At 35.7% G+C, this 17,685-nt stretch overlaps 1 protein-coding gene across 7 annotated transcripts in view; it reads left to right on the forward strand.

Moving 5' to 3' along the window:
• Positions 1-46: 46 nt before the first annotated feature.
• Iml1 (GATOR complex protein Iml1) overlaps positions 47-17,685 on the forward strand; it is a 47,627-nt gene continuing 29,988 nt past the window's right edge. For 5 of the 7 annotated variants that reach the window (XM_088258138.1, XM_088258142.1, XM_088258143.1 and 2 more), the window contains exons 1-14: positions 47-306; positions 405-548; positions 1,758-1,927; positions 3,436-3,702; positions 4,430-4,572; positions 4,831-5,018; positions 5,969-6,324; positions 7,171-7,292; positions 8,012-8,163; positions 9,409-9,612; positions 10,931-11,113; positions 11,899-12,048; positions 16,371-16,588; positions 17,274-17,464. In XM_088258138.1, the coding sequence (XP_088114264.1) occupies positions 264-306; positions 405-548; positions 1,758-1,927; positions 3,436-3,702; positions 4,430-4,572; positions 4,831-5,018; positions 5,969-6,324; positions 7,171-7,292; positions 8,012-8,163; positions 9,409-9,612; positions 10,931-11,113; positions 11,899-12,048; positions 16,371-16,588; positions 17,274-17,464 (2,531 nt within the window). In that variant the 5' untranslated portion in view covers positions 47-263. The remainder of the gene's footprint in view (positions 307-404; positions 549-1,757; positions 1,928-3,435; positions 3,703-4,429; positions 4,573-4,830; positions 5,019-5,968; positions 6,325-7,170; positions 7,293-8,011; positions 8,164-9,408; positions 9,613-10,930; positions 11,114-11,898; positions 12,049-16,370; positions 16,589-17,273; positions 17,465-17,685) is intronic. The other 2 variants (XM_088258140.1, XM_088258141.1) reach the window with 1 other exon arrangement.

Raw genomic sequence — 17,685 nt, forward strand, 5'->3', positions numbered from 1 at the left:
TCCAGTCGTAATTATTCTTTTAGTTAGCAACACATTTTTAAACTGTCAAACAAGGTGTCAGATGAAATCAGTGTTTTTATCTGCGTTGAATCCGCTATTGAATGTCTGTCGTTATTCTGTCCAATTTTGTCCACGTTCTGGCAGCGATTTTTAACGATACAGAAAGCTGCTTGTTTAGATTTGTATTAATACCATAATGTAGTTTCGAATGCATTCGTTACAAAAAAAATAGTTACTAGTTTGAAGGTCAAATTTTTATAAAAATGAAGAGTTTCAAGCTTATAGTTCACAACAAAAGCTTTAGTAGTATGGATTTTTTACAATTTATTTTGTGTTTCTTATATTACAATCAATGTATGACTTTTTCAGTACTGATAATTAACTCTGTTTAAAATATTTTCTAGCCGAGGATCTTGTTATTAACTTCAAGGATTATCCTGGAATCAAAGAAGGTGATGTCGTTGAGATATACCATCCTGACAATGACTTCTCACGGCTTCTTTTACAAGTTCCCTCCATAAAGGAAGACAACCATGCAAAGAGTAGAGGTGATATATTGTGCAATTAACTAACTAAATAACCATAACGCCGCTTCCCTACAGGGGTAGGCAGGGAGAATAGAACGCCGCACCACTCTGTCTTTGCAAACATTCTTCGCCTCTTCCACGTTCATGCATCTCCTCATACATACCTCCCGATTATTTCGACTCCTAACCTGACCGCTTTCAAGTATTTGACATACTTTTGTATTAGATACTGTATATATGTATTATATGTATTACCTTAAAGGCTTCAGCCGTTCAATAAATAAATAAATACATAAATACCCGATCGTGCCAAGTTTTTCTCGGTCTTCCTATGCTCCTTTTTCCAACTACATTGGCCTCATAAATTTGTTTTACCGTTTTTTCCTCACTCATTCATTCCACATGTCCAAATCATCTCAACATACCTTTCTTAATTTTATCGATAATGCTTATCTCAGCTTTGCATTCCTTCCTTATTCCACCATTCGAACATCTATCACACATAGTTTTTTCCACACATTCGTCTGAGAGATTGCATTTTGCAAGTTTATTAATATTTAACACCTTAAGCGCAGGACTGATCACCTTGCCCTCATATACTTGTATATATTTTTCATCATACACATAATGATAATAATAAGTATGGCCAATTTATAAAGCGCCATTTTTGTGGAAAATAACCTCTAGTTTGTTCAACTTCTTCTTTCTGTGCCACTTCTAACGAAGATCGGCGATCATCATGGCTATCTTCAATTTTGATGCTGTAGCTCGGAACCGTAGTGTAATGGTCAGCATGCTCGGCTACCGTTCTGGAGGTCCCGGGATCGATTCCCAGAGGGGGGTCTAATAAATATAAGTGATTTTTTCACTCTAATATTTATTCAATATTTCCCTTGACTGGTACCTGAAGCGGAGGGCTGATCACCTTTCCTTCGTTTCTTAACGATCAAGATAACACTGCGTTTATATGATGCAGTGCCCTATGCACCATTGGGGTGCGGATAAGGGTTTAAATGAAAATGAAAGCTCGGAACAGAGATTTGGTGCTTCTGTCAAACCATTGTCGTAGGTTTTTCAGCCATGATGTCCTTCGGCGTCCTGTTCAATAATTTACAGTAATTTTAGCTTTTGTAGTTTTTCATTCTTACGGTTTGATTATATTTTTTATGATTTTCTGTTGTTATATACGGCTTTCTTATTCACGATCCGAAAATGGATTGATTTTTCCAGATACGATAAGTGTGGAACAAAGTATAGCAGCTACATTCCAGCTGAGAGCCCGAGCCGATGTTTACATGAATATTGTCAATCCAGCAGACGTGGCTCTGGATTCTGTGGAGCTGACATTCAAAGACCAGTACATGGGCCGCTCTGAAATGTGGAGACTGAAAAACCACTTGGTGAGGCTGTACTACTGCTTAACTTTTACAAATGAATATTGTTACATGTGCCCTCAGCACGGGAAACTCAGCGAAGGCACATACTTGTAAACAGTCTGGTCTCCTCATTATGCCATACAGGCTGACAGCGTTAAAATGTATAACACAAGCTCTTAGATTTTTTTTTGGGGTCAAGGGATCTTGCATCCCTTATGTCACTGCGAGCATTACAGCTCACTGCCAAGACCTACATGAGTCATGTAACTCACGACCTGTCTTGGTGGTAGGAGCTTCACCTTCTCGGAGTCCAGTAGAGGTCCTCCAAGGATGTGACTTCGTTTGTGAGCGAGTGCGTCACAATTATAGAGAATGTGGATTGGCGTTTCGTTATCCTCCATACAAGATCTGCATACTGGGGAGTCATGAAGTGAAATTTTCGTCATGTGTTTCCTCAGTCTGCAGTGTCCTGTCAAGGTCCTGGTTAGGATCCTCATTTGTTTTTTGCTAAGCTTTAGAGCTTAGCAAAAGATGAAGAAGTTCTTAGATACATTAATTTTAAACTAAATATCCCCATTGATGAGTTAGATTTTAATGGATCTTTGTCAGACGGGAGGAATATCTAATTTAACATACTCAACCTATAAAGGATTGTATTAGACTCGTTTTGTGTTTATAACAGCCGATTTAATTAATATTTTCATTCATCATTTTCTTTTGGAAAATTCGCCTTTGATAAAACGTTGTTTTCGTATGTTGGCAATGAATGATGTCACAGAAACGATGGAGTTATTTTAATGTTGGCGTCATTGCTAAATTATTGGCGGCTCTATTTGTTGATGTCTATGGTCCACCCTCCCACCCCCCTCCCCCACCACTCATTTGGATAATGATGGTGTAGTGGTAAACAAACAATCTTACTATTACAGCTCTATAAACCATAGACATTTAACCATATGACGTCATAAAATGTTCGATGATGGAAATTTGATGACATATCGCTCACTCCTTTCAAGAATGTCATAAATCAAAAAACTTGATTTTTCAGGAGAACGTTTTTAAAGTTTAAAAATATAATACAATGTATTAAAAATAAATATCAAGCCACTTATTGAACTTTTTACTGTGCGACAGATCTTTTCAGGTAAAACCTGAAGGTTTTTTCTCCATTTGAAAAATATTAAGTATATTTAAAAAAATAATTAAACAATACCTTTTCTTCAAAATGCAAAAACAACACTTTCTGCCCTATAGCGGGTAAATATTAAGTTAAAAATATGCCACTTTTGCTGGGATGTAGTACATTTTCTGGGCATTCCGAAAACATGCCCAACTCAAAATTGACGATTTTTGATTTATGACGTTCTTGAAAGGAGTGAGCGATATGGGAACACACATTTTTCGTTTTGTTCACAAATCACACAAGGGGTTAATATTGCACTAGCTATTTTTAAAATTAATTAATTAATTAAATTTAAACTGTAATTATGTTTGTAGAAAAATAAATAAATAAATATATTTGATTGTTCCAGACCAACACGTGTGTTTATCTCAATAAAAAAATAGAATTTTGTGGCGGGTCTATAAGGTGTCAGGTTTACGAGATGTGGTCTCAGGGAGACCGCGTGGCCTGTGGAGTCATCACAGACGACACAAAGGTGGTGTTCAGATCCTCCACTTCCATGGTTTACCTGTTCATCCAAATGTCCTCGGAAATGTGGGATTTTGACATCCACGGAGATCTGTATTTCGAGAAGGCGGTCAATGGTTTCCTCGCAGACCTATTTGCAAAATGGAAGGTGGGTAAATTTGGTTTTGATTTTTTGATTTCTATTCATTTATGTGCGTCTCCATAGTGTTATGGTCAGCACGCTTGGCTACCGTACTGGAAGTCCCGGGTTCGATTCCCAGTGGGGGGTCAAATAAATGTAAGTGATTTTTTCACTCTAATATTTATTCAGTACTACCCTGGATTGGTACCTGAAATAGAGGGCTGATCACCTTTACTTCATGTGTTAACGATCAAGATAATGCTGCATTTATATGATGCAGTGCCCTATGCACCATAGGTTTCGATGAGGGTTTGAAATTATTTATGGCTATGCGACCCGAGAGATTGGTTTGGTCGCTGCTCGACAAAGCTGTTCCATACTGATATAGATTGCAAACCAAAAACCTTTATATAATAAATTTATGATTTTACCACTTTTATTTTATTTAACCGGTTTTGACCGGGTTTGATCGTTACTGACATCATCAGACTGGTCAAATAAAACAGAAGTGGAAAAAAACTATACAGTTGTTGAATTGTAGAAATGTCAATACAAACCTTAAATTAAAAACGGATAGATTTTTACCACAAAGTGACTGCCGAATCAATTAATGAAAAACGCATTAAGCATGCGTTATAAATATCTCACAGACTTTTTATACTACACCAAATTTTTTTCTCATCTCTATAATAATTTTTCATCTTTCATGTTGTTACATTTTGAAAACTGTGTTTTGTTTGTTAATGTTATTCAGAAACACGGGAGCAACCACGAAGTGACCATAGTCTTATTTTCGAGAACATTTTACAACGCCAAAAGTCTAGATGAATTTCCACAACGTATGAGAGAATGCCTTCAGATGGACTATCGAGGGAGGTTTTACGAAGACTTTTATAGGTGAGTCCTATTTTTCTACTACCACTTATCTAAGTCTTCAATCCGTCATGGCATCCATGTTTTGCAAGATGAAACTAACCCTTGTTTACTTTAAACTAACTAACTAACCATCATGACAGAAAATACAACGCCATACCAATCTGTCTTTCCAAACAATCTCCACCTGTTCCGCATTAATCTCTTCATATATACCCGCCAATGGTTCCGATTTCTGACATTCTGACGTCCACACTGAACATAAGTGTATTTTTTTTATAGAGTTGCTGTCCAAAATGAAAGATATGAAGACTGGTCTAATGTCCTGCTACAACTCCGTAGACTCTTCACCGATTACCAGAAAATTGTTCTTCAGTACCACGAGAGGTCAAATGTTGAAATTCCAACGGCAACCAATTCCACAGCAGCTCAGGGCAACTTTTTAGAAGTCCTGAACATGAGTCTTAATGGTAAGATTTACGCTATTAGCAGAGGCGGCCAGTGACTGAAATTGCCAGCATTGCATTCCACGTGTACTTCAAAAATCGTAGTATATAAAATAGGTCTGCTTCAATTTTTTACTTTAAAATTTACTCATAACAGACATATAAATTTACATCTAATTACATCTAATCTATTTCAACAATAAAATCTATCAATCACATACAATCTTCTTCTTCAATATGTCTTCTTTTAGCATTATGTATTGACATTTAATGCAATACTTTCATTTTATAATTTTCTTTCAAACTGTCCGAGTTGCCTTGTCCCAATGTGTGGGTGTGTGTACTCTCTGTCCATAATGCATTGCTTTAGCATCACAAATTACGTTAAATATGTTTTAAGTGACTTGTCACCAAGGCAATTTTACGAGCAATTTATCGAACTCCAAGCTATTGGAGGGTCAGTGTCTCTAAACTACAGACGTTTTTCAACTAAAGAAGTTTTTGATATTCATTGAAATTTGGAAATTTCCTTTGAGTGTAAATTTCAAAAATCGCTCCTCAAAGTGTATTTTATGTATTTTATATGGAAATAAACTAATTTTCCTATATATTTTCCATTTAAATCGTTTCCTTTATAGCTAAATGTATTTTTTATTTAACGTGTTTTAACAGGAAAACATGTTAGACCAACTGAAGAGGAGAAAACAACGAGAGAATTTTTAATCGGAAAAAATAAATTTACACGATGGTGAAAGTCATAAATATATATTTTTTAAGTACATTTATAATTTTTCATTACATAACAGCAATTTTATAACACTTATATAAAGATAACCCAATTTACATACAGAAATCTTAATGACATAAAATTTATGACACGCGTCCGCTCAAGAAAAACTTCTCAACGCGCCCGCTGGAAGGTTAAGGAGTAAATAAGAGCTCTCGAAATATGAACCCTTCATTTTATTTTTCAGTATTTGAAAAGCATTACTTGGACCGAAGTTTCGACCGCACGGGGCAGTTGAGCGTGGTAATAACACCAGGGGTCGGAGTGTTCGAAGTCGACAGGGAGCTGACAAACGTAACCAAACAACGAATCATAGACAACGGCGTTGGCAGCGATCTGGTCTGCGTAGGAGAGCAACCGTTACACGCCGTCCCGCTCCTCAAATTTCACAACAAAGACACGGCGATGAGTACGGTGGACGACTACTCCATGCCCCATTGGATAAACTTGTCCTTCTATTCGACCAATAAGAAAGTAGCGTATTCAAATTTTATTCCGAGAATTAAACTTCCTCCGAGGAGAACTCAGGAACCTCTACAAAAGGTAAAATCAATTGTATCAATTCAGCATACATGAAAAAGTGTATTAAGATGAGAATATGAAAATATGGGCATTTATGGGGCTTACAACTTTGGCTGATTCGAGCTATCACTTCTTTTCTTCTTCTAACCTTTATCCACCTCCGTATGTCCCGGGTTCAATTCCCAGGGGAGGTCAAATAAATATAAGTGATTTTTTCACTCTGATATTTATAACACTACCCTGGACTGGTACCTGAAGCTAAGGGCTGATCACCTTTCCTTCATGTGTTAATGGTCAAGATAACATTGCGTTTATATGATGCAGTGCTCTATGCACCATCAGGTGCGGGTGAGGGTAAAAAAAAAACCTTTATCTGCACCAAATGGGGCACAGGACACTGCATAACATCGATGCAGTGTTATATTTATCATTAATTATTGTATGGAAAGGTGATCAGTTCTGTCCTTCAAGTATTAATATTAAACAAATATTAGAGTAAAAATTACTTTTATTTATTTCGACCCCCCCTGAGTGTCCCACCCTATAGCATTCACCATTCTACCCATTGACAACCACGTTACTCAAATTATGAAAAGTAGTGTATACATATGTAGTATGTGATAACATACGTTTTTTCGGAATAAGCTTCGTAGGCGACATCTGTGCTATGAAATTAATATGTTAGTACCCTAGTAAGCCCTAGTAAGTTGTACCAGCTTACCTTACTACCTACATCTCCTGCCTACCCTAATTAATTCTCTATGCACGCCACTGCATGTACGATTATACTATCTTTTGAGTGCTCACTAGGGAGTCTGCTACTAAAGTTGTTTAGTGAAAATATGTGAATCCCCTATCACGTTCCAGGTTTACGAGACGGAAAGGAAAAGCAAACTTGTGAAAGATGATGAATATATCCACAATTCGTTATTTGATTACGACGCGTACGATGCTCACGTATTCCAGTTACCACCCGCTGATGGAACGTGGTATGTAAATATATCTGTTTTCTATCATACTGTCTGTGGTTAAATTTCAACTAACCTTCTTCTCCGTCTTAGTCCTCATAACTGAGGGTTGTGACACTTGCGGAAGCAATGACTCTTCTCCAGTTATCCCTTGACTGCGCTGCACATAGCGCTCCAACCACTGAGGTGCCTGCTGCTACCTTAACTCGATCGCTCCATCGTGTGGGGAATCTTCCTCTCCCTCTCTTCCTCTCCAGGCTACCAATCACAACCAGTCGTTCCAGGCTATACTCATTGCCATACTCAACGTATCCAAAGACTTACTTTCTTCTGTCTTCAACCAACCATCCCAGCTAAAATTTTCTAAACAATTATTAATTTATAATTAAAATGTAACTTTGTTTTAAAATCGTTATAAATATTTCATTTTCACTTAATTATAATGTCTACCGGTTTCGAAGCTAACCGCTTATTTTTCATGACTGATTAATACTTGAGTTATAATAAAATATTTATAGTGATTTTAAAACAAAGTTATATTTTAATTATAAAATGGAAAATCACAATGTTATTGCTTCAAATATAAATTATTACGTATTAAATTATTATTATTATTCTTAACAGAATGCATCGAAACATGTGTCACAATAGATTTTAAGCAATAGTGATATCTAGCAAGTAAATCTTTTACATATATCATGTTGGAGTGTGGTGTAATGGAAACTTTGCTGTATTTTCAGTTTGCAACGAGTCAACAGAACGAAGAAAACATCGGTTGCCGGTTTGGAAATTTCGCAGCGAGATAAGAGTCCACCGACTACTCTAAACTGGAGGAGGAAGATGTCCGATCCTGATATTCATCACAACATCGGACACATCTTGACCATATCTAGTGAGTGTCCTTACAAAATTATACTTGATCTCCATTTTAACTTGCTTTTTTGTGGCCATTCAACATTCCTATAAACAATTACAGTAGATATTTATTAAAACTGCAGACAGTTGGTAAAATTCCATTTTAAATTGTTGGGTAATATATCCAAAATTAAATAAGGTTATTGGATTGAATTCTACTTTATTAATTTATTATCTACATATATATTATTATATGTGTCTTAATAAGACGAAATGCCTCACATATTATCATAAATATTCAAATGAAAGTAGAATTCAATCCAATAACCTTGTTTAATTTTGGATATATTACCCAACAATTAGAGTAGAGTCCCGCTAATCCGAACATGTGTAATCTGAACATGCCCTGGAATGAAAATTTTTTAATTTTTTTTTTAAATGTGATATATGTTTATATTACTATCTATCATTAAAATCCCAACTATCTGTCAAACCTCATCCCTTAATTTTTCTTTTACCTTATTTCCTAAATTCCGCTCTTTCTTTGCCTTCCTTAACTACCATCAATTTGTAATTTTCATAAATATTTAATATAATATCGTGGGTATACTGGCAAAAAACATTAACTCGAAAATATGCAATTTCGACTTGATGATGCAGGTTATAAAGATTTCAACATTCTATAAACTGGAAAAATACGCTTTTCAAATGTCATATATATGTAAGAAGTTTTAAGAGTAAATTCAACTTTTAGTTTAATTATGGGTATTTTGTTCAGGCTAAAAGCTTTGAATAACAGGGATTATTCAAACGGGGATTTTAGATTTAACGTTTTTTGCCAGTATACCCACGATATATAGTCTGCCTCCGTGGTGTACAGTTAGCGTGTTTAGCTACTGTTCTTGAAGTCCCGGCTTCGATTACCAGGGGGGAGTGATAATAAATATTAGTGATTTCACACTCATATATTTATTTAATATTACCCTGGACTAGTCCCTGAAGTGTAGGAGTGATCACCTTGCCTTCATGTAAGTAATGTTCAAGATAACACTGCGTTAATATGATGCAGTGTCCTCTGCACCAATGAGTGCGGAAAGGGTAAGATGAATATGTATATATATATATATATATATATATATATATATATATATATATATATATATATATATATATAGACTTTAAGCACCCGATGACAAACTATTTTGCCATTTTTTTAATATTTCTTATTTATCTGATAAAAAATGGTCCAATCCACTATTGTTATTCTTTTTGCTTTTTTTTGGTACTGTAGATAAACAGCGGGGATCTTGCGGTAGCGACAGTCTGGGCTCCGACGGCCTGGCCGCGTCGCCCTCGCGCGGCGACACCGCGGGCTCGGGGGCCCTGCTCAGGCCCGGCCGTGCGCTCATCAACCCGTTTGATCCTTCACACGTGACTGTCAAGCTGACCAGCAACAGGAGAAGATGGACGCACATATTTCCCAAAGGTGACTATCCTCCGCTGTGCATAAGGATCACAAATTATATTCTTTTATTTCTTTATTTATTTAATATGGTTACAAAAGTTTATTTTTATAATTTTAATTCATTTTCTAGACATTTTTACTTTTACGCTCTTAAAATTAATAATGCAGTTTACTCCAATATAGAGACTAAGCTCTTGTGCCTGGTAATATAATTTATTTTTATTAAAATACATGTATGTATATAATTTATATAATTAATTTTTTAGCATTTTAATGCCTTCAATTTTTTTATATCTGTAGGAAGGTTATTGAAGTACTTGGTTCCCAAATATTTAAAGTTCTGTTGGAATTGTTTGGTATTGCATTTTGGTATTGTCATGTTGGTATCTTGAAGATGAACTTTTCTTAAGATTTAAGTATTTTATAATTCTTCTTCTTTAGCTAGGACTGTGTCCTTTTGTTCTCGGAGTCCGCTCCTGAGAGGTGGATGACCAACTATCCTTCCATCATTTGGGTGGTCTTCCTGGGGGTCTGTTACCTCTTATGCAAGGATAGCCTCACCACTCGATAGCCTCACCACTCGATCCAAACTTGCTCTTCCCACATGATCTCTCCAGAAACATCTTCTTATTCTTCCCCATCGCACAACATCTTCCACATCGCAGATACTTCTTATTTCAGAGTTTCTTATTCTGTGTTGAGCAACAAACTAGTACAACTTTTAGTACACAACTATGATACCCGATTTACCCACAATGAAGGATTGATGGTCCCAATAATAAACAATAAATATGGAAGTACAACACTTTAATATATAGTTCCGAGCATTTTTAATCAATTGCCGACGGAGATAAGAGGTCGAACTAAAATATGGACCAAAGGCAAAATAAAGGATTTTTTTTTTTTTTAAATTAATTAACATCCAAGTGACTCTGAAATCTAGCTACGGCTTATGTTACACCGTTTATCATGTCCCTACTCAGGCTTCAACTTTATAAGTTTCATAGCCTATGCCTACTTGTGAGTGGATTTACTCTTTATGTTTAAAGTTACTATAATTTCATGTAATTCATGAGTGAAAATATCTAGGCAAAAACACTCGCTGAAATAATGGAATGGGTAAATTATCAAGAGTTAATACTATGAAAATTGTAGCAGCAGCAGGCACCTCGGTGGTTGGAGCGTTACATGCAACTCAGTCAAGGGTTAACTAGAGAAGAATCATTCCTTCCACAAGGGTCACAACCCTCAGTAATGAGGACTGAGACGTAGAAGAAGCTAAATATTATCGTTGAAAGTATATTGTAAAATAATAGCTTGTTACGCTCGCTGTTCGTAGGTCCCACGGGAGTACTCATACAGCAGCACCACTACCAGGCCCGGCCGGCCGGAGGGGCCGAGGGCGTATCCCCCGCGCCGGCGCCCCCGGTGCCTCCGCCGCAGCCTCTCTACAGCCCCGTATGCACCCCGACGCTGACCCACACCCCGCCCATGCACTCTCACCTGATGTTATTCGGTGAAGGTAATATTATCCTCGGAAATCAATGGCTTTTACATGAACTCAGACCTCTGCCTACCCCTGCAGTGAACCGGTGCAATGTTTTAATTTAATTTTTTTAATTAAAAAAAAAGGAATATTATGTTTTTATTATTTCCAAAAATATTTCAATTTCATGCTTTTTCTGTGAGTCTAAGCGGCTCATTATTTGAAATAGGTATCAAATTGTGGTAGAGTGGGTTCGAACCGAGAAACTCTGACTCAAGAGTCCGCGACACTAACCACGGGACCATAACCCAACACTTCATGTTAGTATGTAGTATTAGTAGTTTTTTTTTGTAGTATTAGTAGTTTTTTTTAGTAGTATGTATTACTAGTATTAGTGGTATCAGTGGGAACATAGACAATAGGGGGCAGGTTTTAGCCATTGTCATATTGTTAATTATGGGTTTATTACTATGTATTCATATTTTTATGAATTTCTATTCCATTAAAAAAATATACAATATAGCGATAAAAATTTATAATAACAAAAAATAAATAAAAAATTAATAATAATAATAAATAAGAATCAGCTCCTACCCCCTCTTCAACCTTCAACGTCCCAAGGACACAACTCTAAAATTAAGACTTAGCTTCGCATATGGTGAAAATGACGCCGAATATATTGAAACACGTGTCACAATAGATTTTGAAAATTGTGGTATTTACTAAGTAAAATGTAAATTAAAAATTGATAGATTTTACCCAAAGTAACAATCCGAAGCCGAATCAATTAATGAAATTATTATAACCCAACTTGGTTTCAGGTCGTAAGAAGATGTCTTTGAGTTCTTCCTTCTCCTCCAACCCGTACTCTCCGCAGCCGCCCACCCCGACCCCCACACACAACAACAACAACATCGTGCTCCTGTGGGGGGTCACCGGGGAACAGGAATGGACCCCCGCCCTGACTACAGGTTCGTGCTCTAACCCAACCTAACCTGTCTGTAACTTTAACCGTCATTTTTACATTTTAACATTTCAATATAGATTATTTGTCCGCCTCCGTAGTGTAATGGTCAGCACGCTACGACACTGTGCTGGAGGTCTCGGGTTCGATTCCCAGGGGGCAAAAAATAAATATAATTGATTTTTTCACTCTAACATTTATTCAATATTACCCCGGACTAGTACTTCAAGTGGAGGACTGATCACCTTTCCTTCATGAGTTAACAATCAAGATAACGCTATGTTTATATGATGCAGTGCCTTATGCACCATCGTGTGCAGATGAGGGTTCGAAGTTGGACATAGATGAAGAAGAATATGGAAGTCTCAGTATTTACAGGACTTAGACACACTCAAAATGTTGCAAATAAAAATAATTGGTCAAATTATAAGACGCATAATTAAAATTCATATTTTCATGCGTTTTCCAGTATGTAAAAATAATCCAGGGTTCGGTTCTTGCATACATCCAAATAGAAGAATCTCTATTAAATCTTGCGGTACTGACTGATTGTGATTTTTATCAAAAACAATATTTTGAAACATTTAACGATTGTAATTATGAAATTAAAAAAATGGAAAATTTTCTTTACTAATATTTTTAAGATTATAAAATATGTATATGGAGTAAGTAGCTCGTATAATACTAAAGTTATTATTAAAATTCATATATGTATAAAGGATTCCAATCTCCCTGTTTGAGCTGGCTAGGTTAAGGAAGGAATTGAATTATGATATTGCAAATGTACATTGCTTCACCATGTTTCTTTTTCTTGTTGTCTGCCTTCACGGATGCTCACTAACGGACTCAGTGGGGAGAATTATCATAGGTTGGCATAAACACAATATTTTTCCATCAAATTGTAGCAGCCGCACTCTGTACGCTTCCGAATATCGCTATTAACTTGGTATTGTAATTTGCCCTATCCCGAAATGCAATGACACAATGTAATTTTGATTTTGTCCGCCTCCATAGTGCAATGGTACGCGCGTTTGTCTACCATGCTACAGGTCCTGGGTTCGATCAAAAATAAATATAAGTGATTTTAACTCTCATATTAACATTATTTGTCCGCCTCCGTAGTGTAATGGTCAGCACGCTCGGCTACCGTTCCGGAGGTCCCTGGTTCGATTCCCAAGGGTGATAAAATAAATATAAGTAATTTTTTCAATGTAATATTTATTCAATATTACCATGGACTGGTACCTGAAGCGAAGGGCTGATCACCTTTCCTTCATGTGTAAACGATCAAGATAACACTGCGTTTATATGACACAGTGCCCTATGCACCATTGGGGTGCGGATAAGGGTTTTATTATTATTATTTATTATTAACACATTATTCTCGGGCAGTTTTTTCATCATCCTTGACCGTAAACAATATATTAATTAGAGTCGTATACTAATCACAAGTAACCGCAAACCCTATTCCGATCTGTACAATGTTTTTTGGTGACTTGCTCTCTACCAAAAGTAAGCAAATAGAAAGCTTATAAGCGTCTCCCGCTCTCTACCAACAGTATGTAAAAGATGCTAATAAGCGTTTCCCGCAAACAATGTGTTAATACAATTAATTCAGAAGAATGTTTTCTTTTATTAAAACCTGCACTGTAAGAAGGTGTTTAAAAAAATTCAAACTGTCAGTTATTGTAATTTAAAAAATTAATATCATTTTGAAAATATGTATAAGGAAGGAATAAAGAATTGTGTCATTCATTTCTAATGTATTTAAAAAGCTTAGACTTTTTGATGTATTGATAAATTTACTAGTGTACACTTTACACATAACAGGCTGACTGATAAGTATGGTAAAAGTCAACGGTTTTAGAAAAAAAAATAATTCTTAAATACAAAGTTTTATCCTTCCCTTCCTTCAAACATTACTTCTGGAAAAATTTAACCGGAGTCTGTTTAAAGTCAAAGAATTACGACATCATAATAATAATGGCATCATGTAATTAATTGCGACGCTTATAATTCTTTTACAAAACTTATCAGTCGGCCCTTGTAGTACTTGTTCGATGTTTCTATATTTTTTTGTATTTACTTCAATATCAAAGCGATTGTGAATTTTCTATTCCAAGAAACAAATTGTTTTCATCATTTTTCTGGTAGTCTGTACACAGTATGTGACAGTGCAGCAATACTGAAAAGATTCAAGACAGCGTAATAAATTTTATCTTAACCATTTTAGTGGTGAGATTTTTTTCTTATATGTATGTAACGTCATGTTCATATGCCATGTAAAAATAAATGTGAAAGATAAGAAATAAAAATAATACAAGAAAAGAATTAAAATTTCACAGCTTCGAAGCCTTAATGAGTAATTTCTTATCTTAATGATTTGTACCTTATGTATTTTTCATTATAATAAAAATAAAAATTGTTGTATTGCCAGTTAAATTCCAAATTGAATTCAGTAAATTGTGACCCTGATTTAGAATTAAAAATCTATAAGGAAATATCTAGAGCTGATATTGAAAAACCAACAAAAACCAACAACGTTATTCAATTAGCATCTCAAACTTACCCAGGTTGATTCCAAATTTTTCACAAATAAACACTCTCCTTATCATTCATCATCCGCTTTGTGTAATACCACTTTACCACAAAGTGAACGATGAATGATAGGGAGAGTGTTATACATATTACCATTCCACAAAGTTATCAATGCTTTTTATATACAAAATATATCTTCACAAATTAACTATTATAATGAAGTGGTGGACTTTCCTCTTGTTGATTTATTGAGCTAATACAACAGTAAAATTGATTAGTTTTGAACTTATGGTGTACAGGTAATCACATTTTTTATTGAAAAGCATGTTTTTTATTAAGTAAATATCTTTATGTGTTAACCATTGTTTATCGTTGTTGTTTAGGCTAACTCATTCAACTAACAATATTATTATATAGAATACACATCTATGAATATACAATATCTATGTATAAAAAAAATATTGTAAATTTTCCATTAAAAGAAATATTAGAGAAAAAATAATTATTAATAGTAATAAATTATTAATAGTAGTAAATTAATAGTAGTAACAATTTGGCAGTATAAATAATTAAATAAATAAAAAAACATAACAAAAACAACCAGAGGTAAAATAACTGTGAACAGACTCTACACAAATTTTCATTTTCCTTAAAAAAATCTAATTATTTATTGTTTTAAGTGTCGGTCTGTTTTCGAAAAATAGTGCCTACTTAATTGCAAGTATATGTAAATTTGGCAACATGGTACATATCACAGTAGCACAGCGTTGCCATAAATTCTAAATGAAGGCAATAGGCATTGAGCTCTATTGGTAAGTACCTCCAGGTAAGTACCTGGAAAGTTGCGGTATGAGCAGTGCCAATTATTTTTTTGAAGTTGTCAATGTTGCCAACCAAAAATTGATAGATATCTTGAATGTGATAAAAAAGAGACAGAAATGCGTTGGAAAGAGAAGAAAGCATTTTTCTATTTTTTTTGCCTTTTCATGAAATTGGTATGGTTTGCTTATATCTGAATTAAGAATTTGACTTGCATTTCATACATTATAGAAGGCGTTGCTTATACTTGTATAATTTTTCTTTATCCTTTAATAGTTTTTTTTATCATAATTGTCCGTGTACTTTATTAACCTTTCCTTTACGGTGCTAAAAACTTCCACGTGTGACAATGATATGTATTTTCTACACCATATGAAAATAAGATTTAAAAACGGGAAAAATGTGAATATTCCTATTTGTTGCTTTTATAGACTGTTAGTTGAATTTGAAATGTAACAATTTTGTAATGTCAGGTCTGGTAAATATCTAAAAACGAGAAAAAAATACATCGCAAGTAGCCACCATAGTTGGTGTAGCGGCACAACCACCCCGAAAGACGATTTGTGCGCTACTAAAAGGAGATAGGTGGAAACAGTATGAAGCAACATGTGCATGTACGCAAAGCACGGCACGTACACACACACACACCGAGAAACGTTTATGTATTGGCGATTCTATCCCCGATTTTTTCACAAATTATTTATTTCCGTCGCTGCAAATGAATAACTTTATATTATAATACTTTTATGTGATACATAATTGTATTACGGAGGTATACAAAAATTCTAAGCCCGTATCTATTATATTTTATATCGATATTCTCGTTATTGAAGTCGATTTGTAGTAAATACATATCACCGGGAAGGAAAGGTTAAAAACAACCATTGTTGTATCAATACAATTTTTTTTTCATAACTGAGCGCTTGTTCAATTAGTAAAATGAACACTCTCTAATAATTTTAATCTGTTTAGGGGTGGATTGGAAGTCGTTGACGATCCCGGCATGCCTCCCCATAACGACAGATTATTTCCCTGACAAACGTTCACTGCAGAATGACTACGTAGTGTCTGACTACGACTTACTCCCCGATGACGTGAATGCCGACTTTGCTCAGAACAGAGCTATATACAAGGATCCTCTGACCACGATGGATGTGTTCAAGGAGCTAGTATCCCAACGATTGGCACAGGTAACTATCCACATGTGGCCTTCTACATGTAAAATATTATAGGTGTCAACTTGAGATGAAACTTCCATCACTTAAACATGAAAGTCTAAAGGTGGAGACTGACTGGAGCATTTCGTCGTAATATAATGTCGTAACATAATGTCGTAACATCGCTCGCGACAAGCATCAGCGAGCATCCGAAACTATGGATGGAGCGCTCGGTTCGGTGTACTTACTACCTGAATGCTCGCATCATAACGTGTTACGTTACGATGAAATGCTCCGATTATCATCAAGCATCAATGAATTGGGACCAATATCTATGTTACAGTTGTCCGCAGAAACTCACTCCCGGACAGGTTAATTTCACATAATTTGTTTCTGCCTTAGTAGCGTAATGGTCAGCACACTCAGCTACCGTACTGGAGGTTCCGGGTTTGATTCCCAGGGGGGGGTGAAATAAATATATGTAATTTTTTCACTTTAAAATTTATTCAATATAACCCTAGACCGGTACCTGATGTGGAGGGCTGATCACCTTTCCTATGTGTGTTAATGACCAAGTGCTGACCATTACACTACAGAGGCGGACGAAATTTTAATGAATTATAATAAAAAATTCTAAATTTAAAAAATAACTCACTCCCTATGTACAGTTTTGTCTGCAGAAACTCACTCCCGGTAATTTGACGTGATTTGTTTCCAGGGCTTCCAGCTGATAGTCGGCGTGAACAGCGGGGAGACCCTGGAGGCGGAGTGCGGTCTACCCTCGTCCGCCGTGGCCCCCGCAGCGCCACGGGGCCCCGCCCCCCCTCATCACCTGCTCTCCATCGGACGTATCTTCCACAAGATCATCCTCGTTGGATCTACCATCACGGTCACCAGATACCGGCCCAGGTGATGAAACCAATCCATGTGCAACTTTATAAATTATATATGCATTTTTTTTTTATTTACACAAATATTTCTATTTCAATTAAAAGACAAATATTTGTGTTTTTTTATTATTTACACAAATATTTCAATTTCATACTATTTCTCTGAGCCTAAGCTGCTCATTATTAGAAATAGGTATCACATTGTGGTAGAGTGGATTCGAACCGAGAAACTCTGACTTA

This window comes from Brachycentrus maculatus, unplaced genomic scaffold (assembly GCF_059751285.1).
Source record: "Brachycentrus maculatus isolate JH-2025_06_01 unplaced genomic scaffold, ASM5975128v1 h1tg000091l, whole genome shotgun sequence".
NCBI lineage: Eukaryota > Metazoa > Arthropoda > Insecta > Trichoptera > Brachycentridae > Brachycentrus > Brachycentrus maculatus.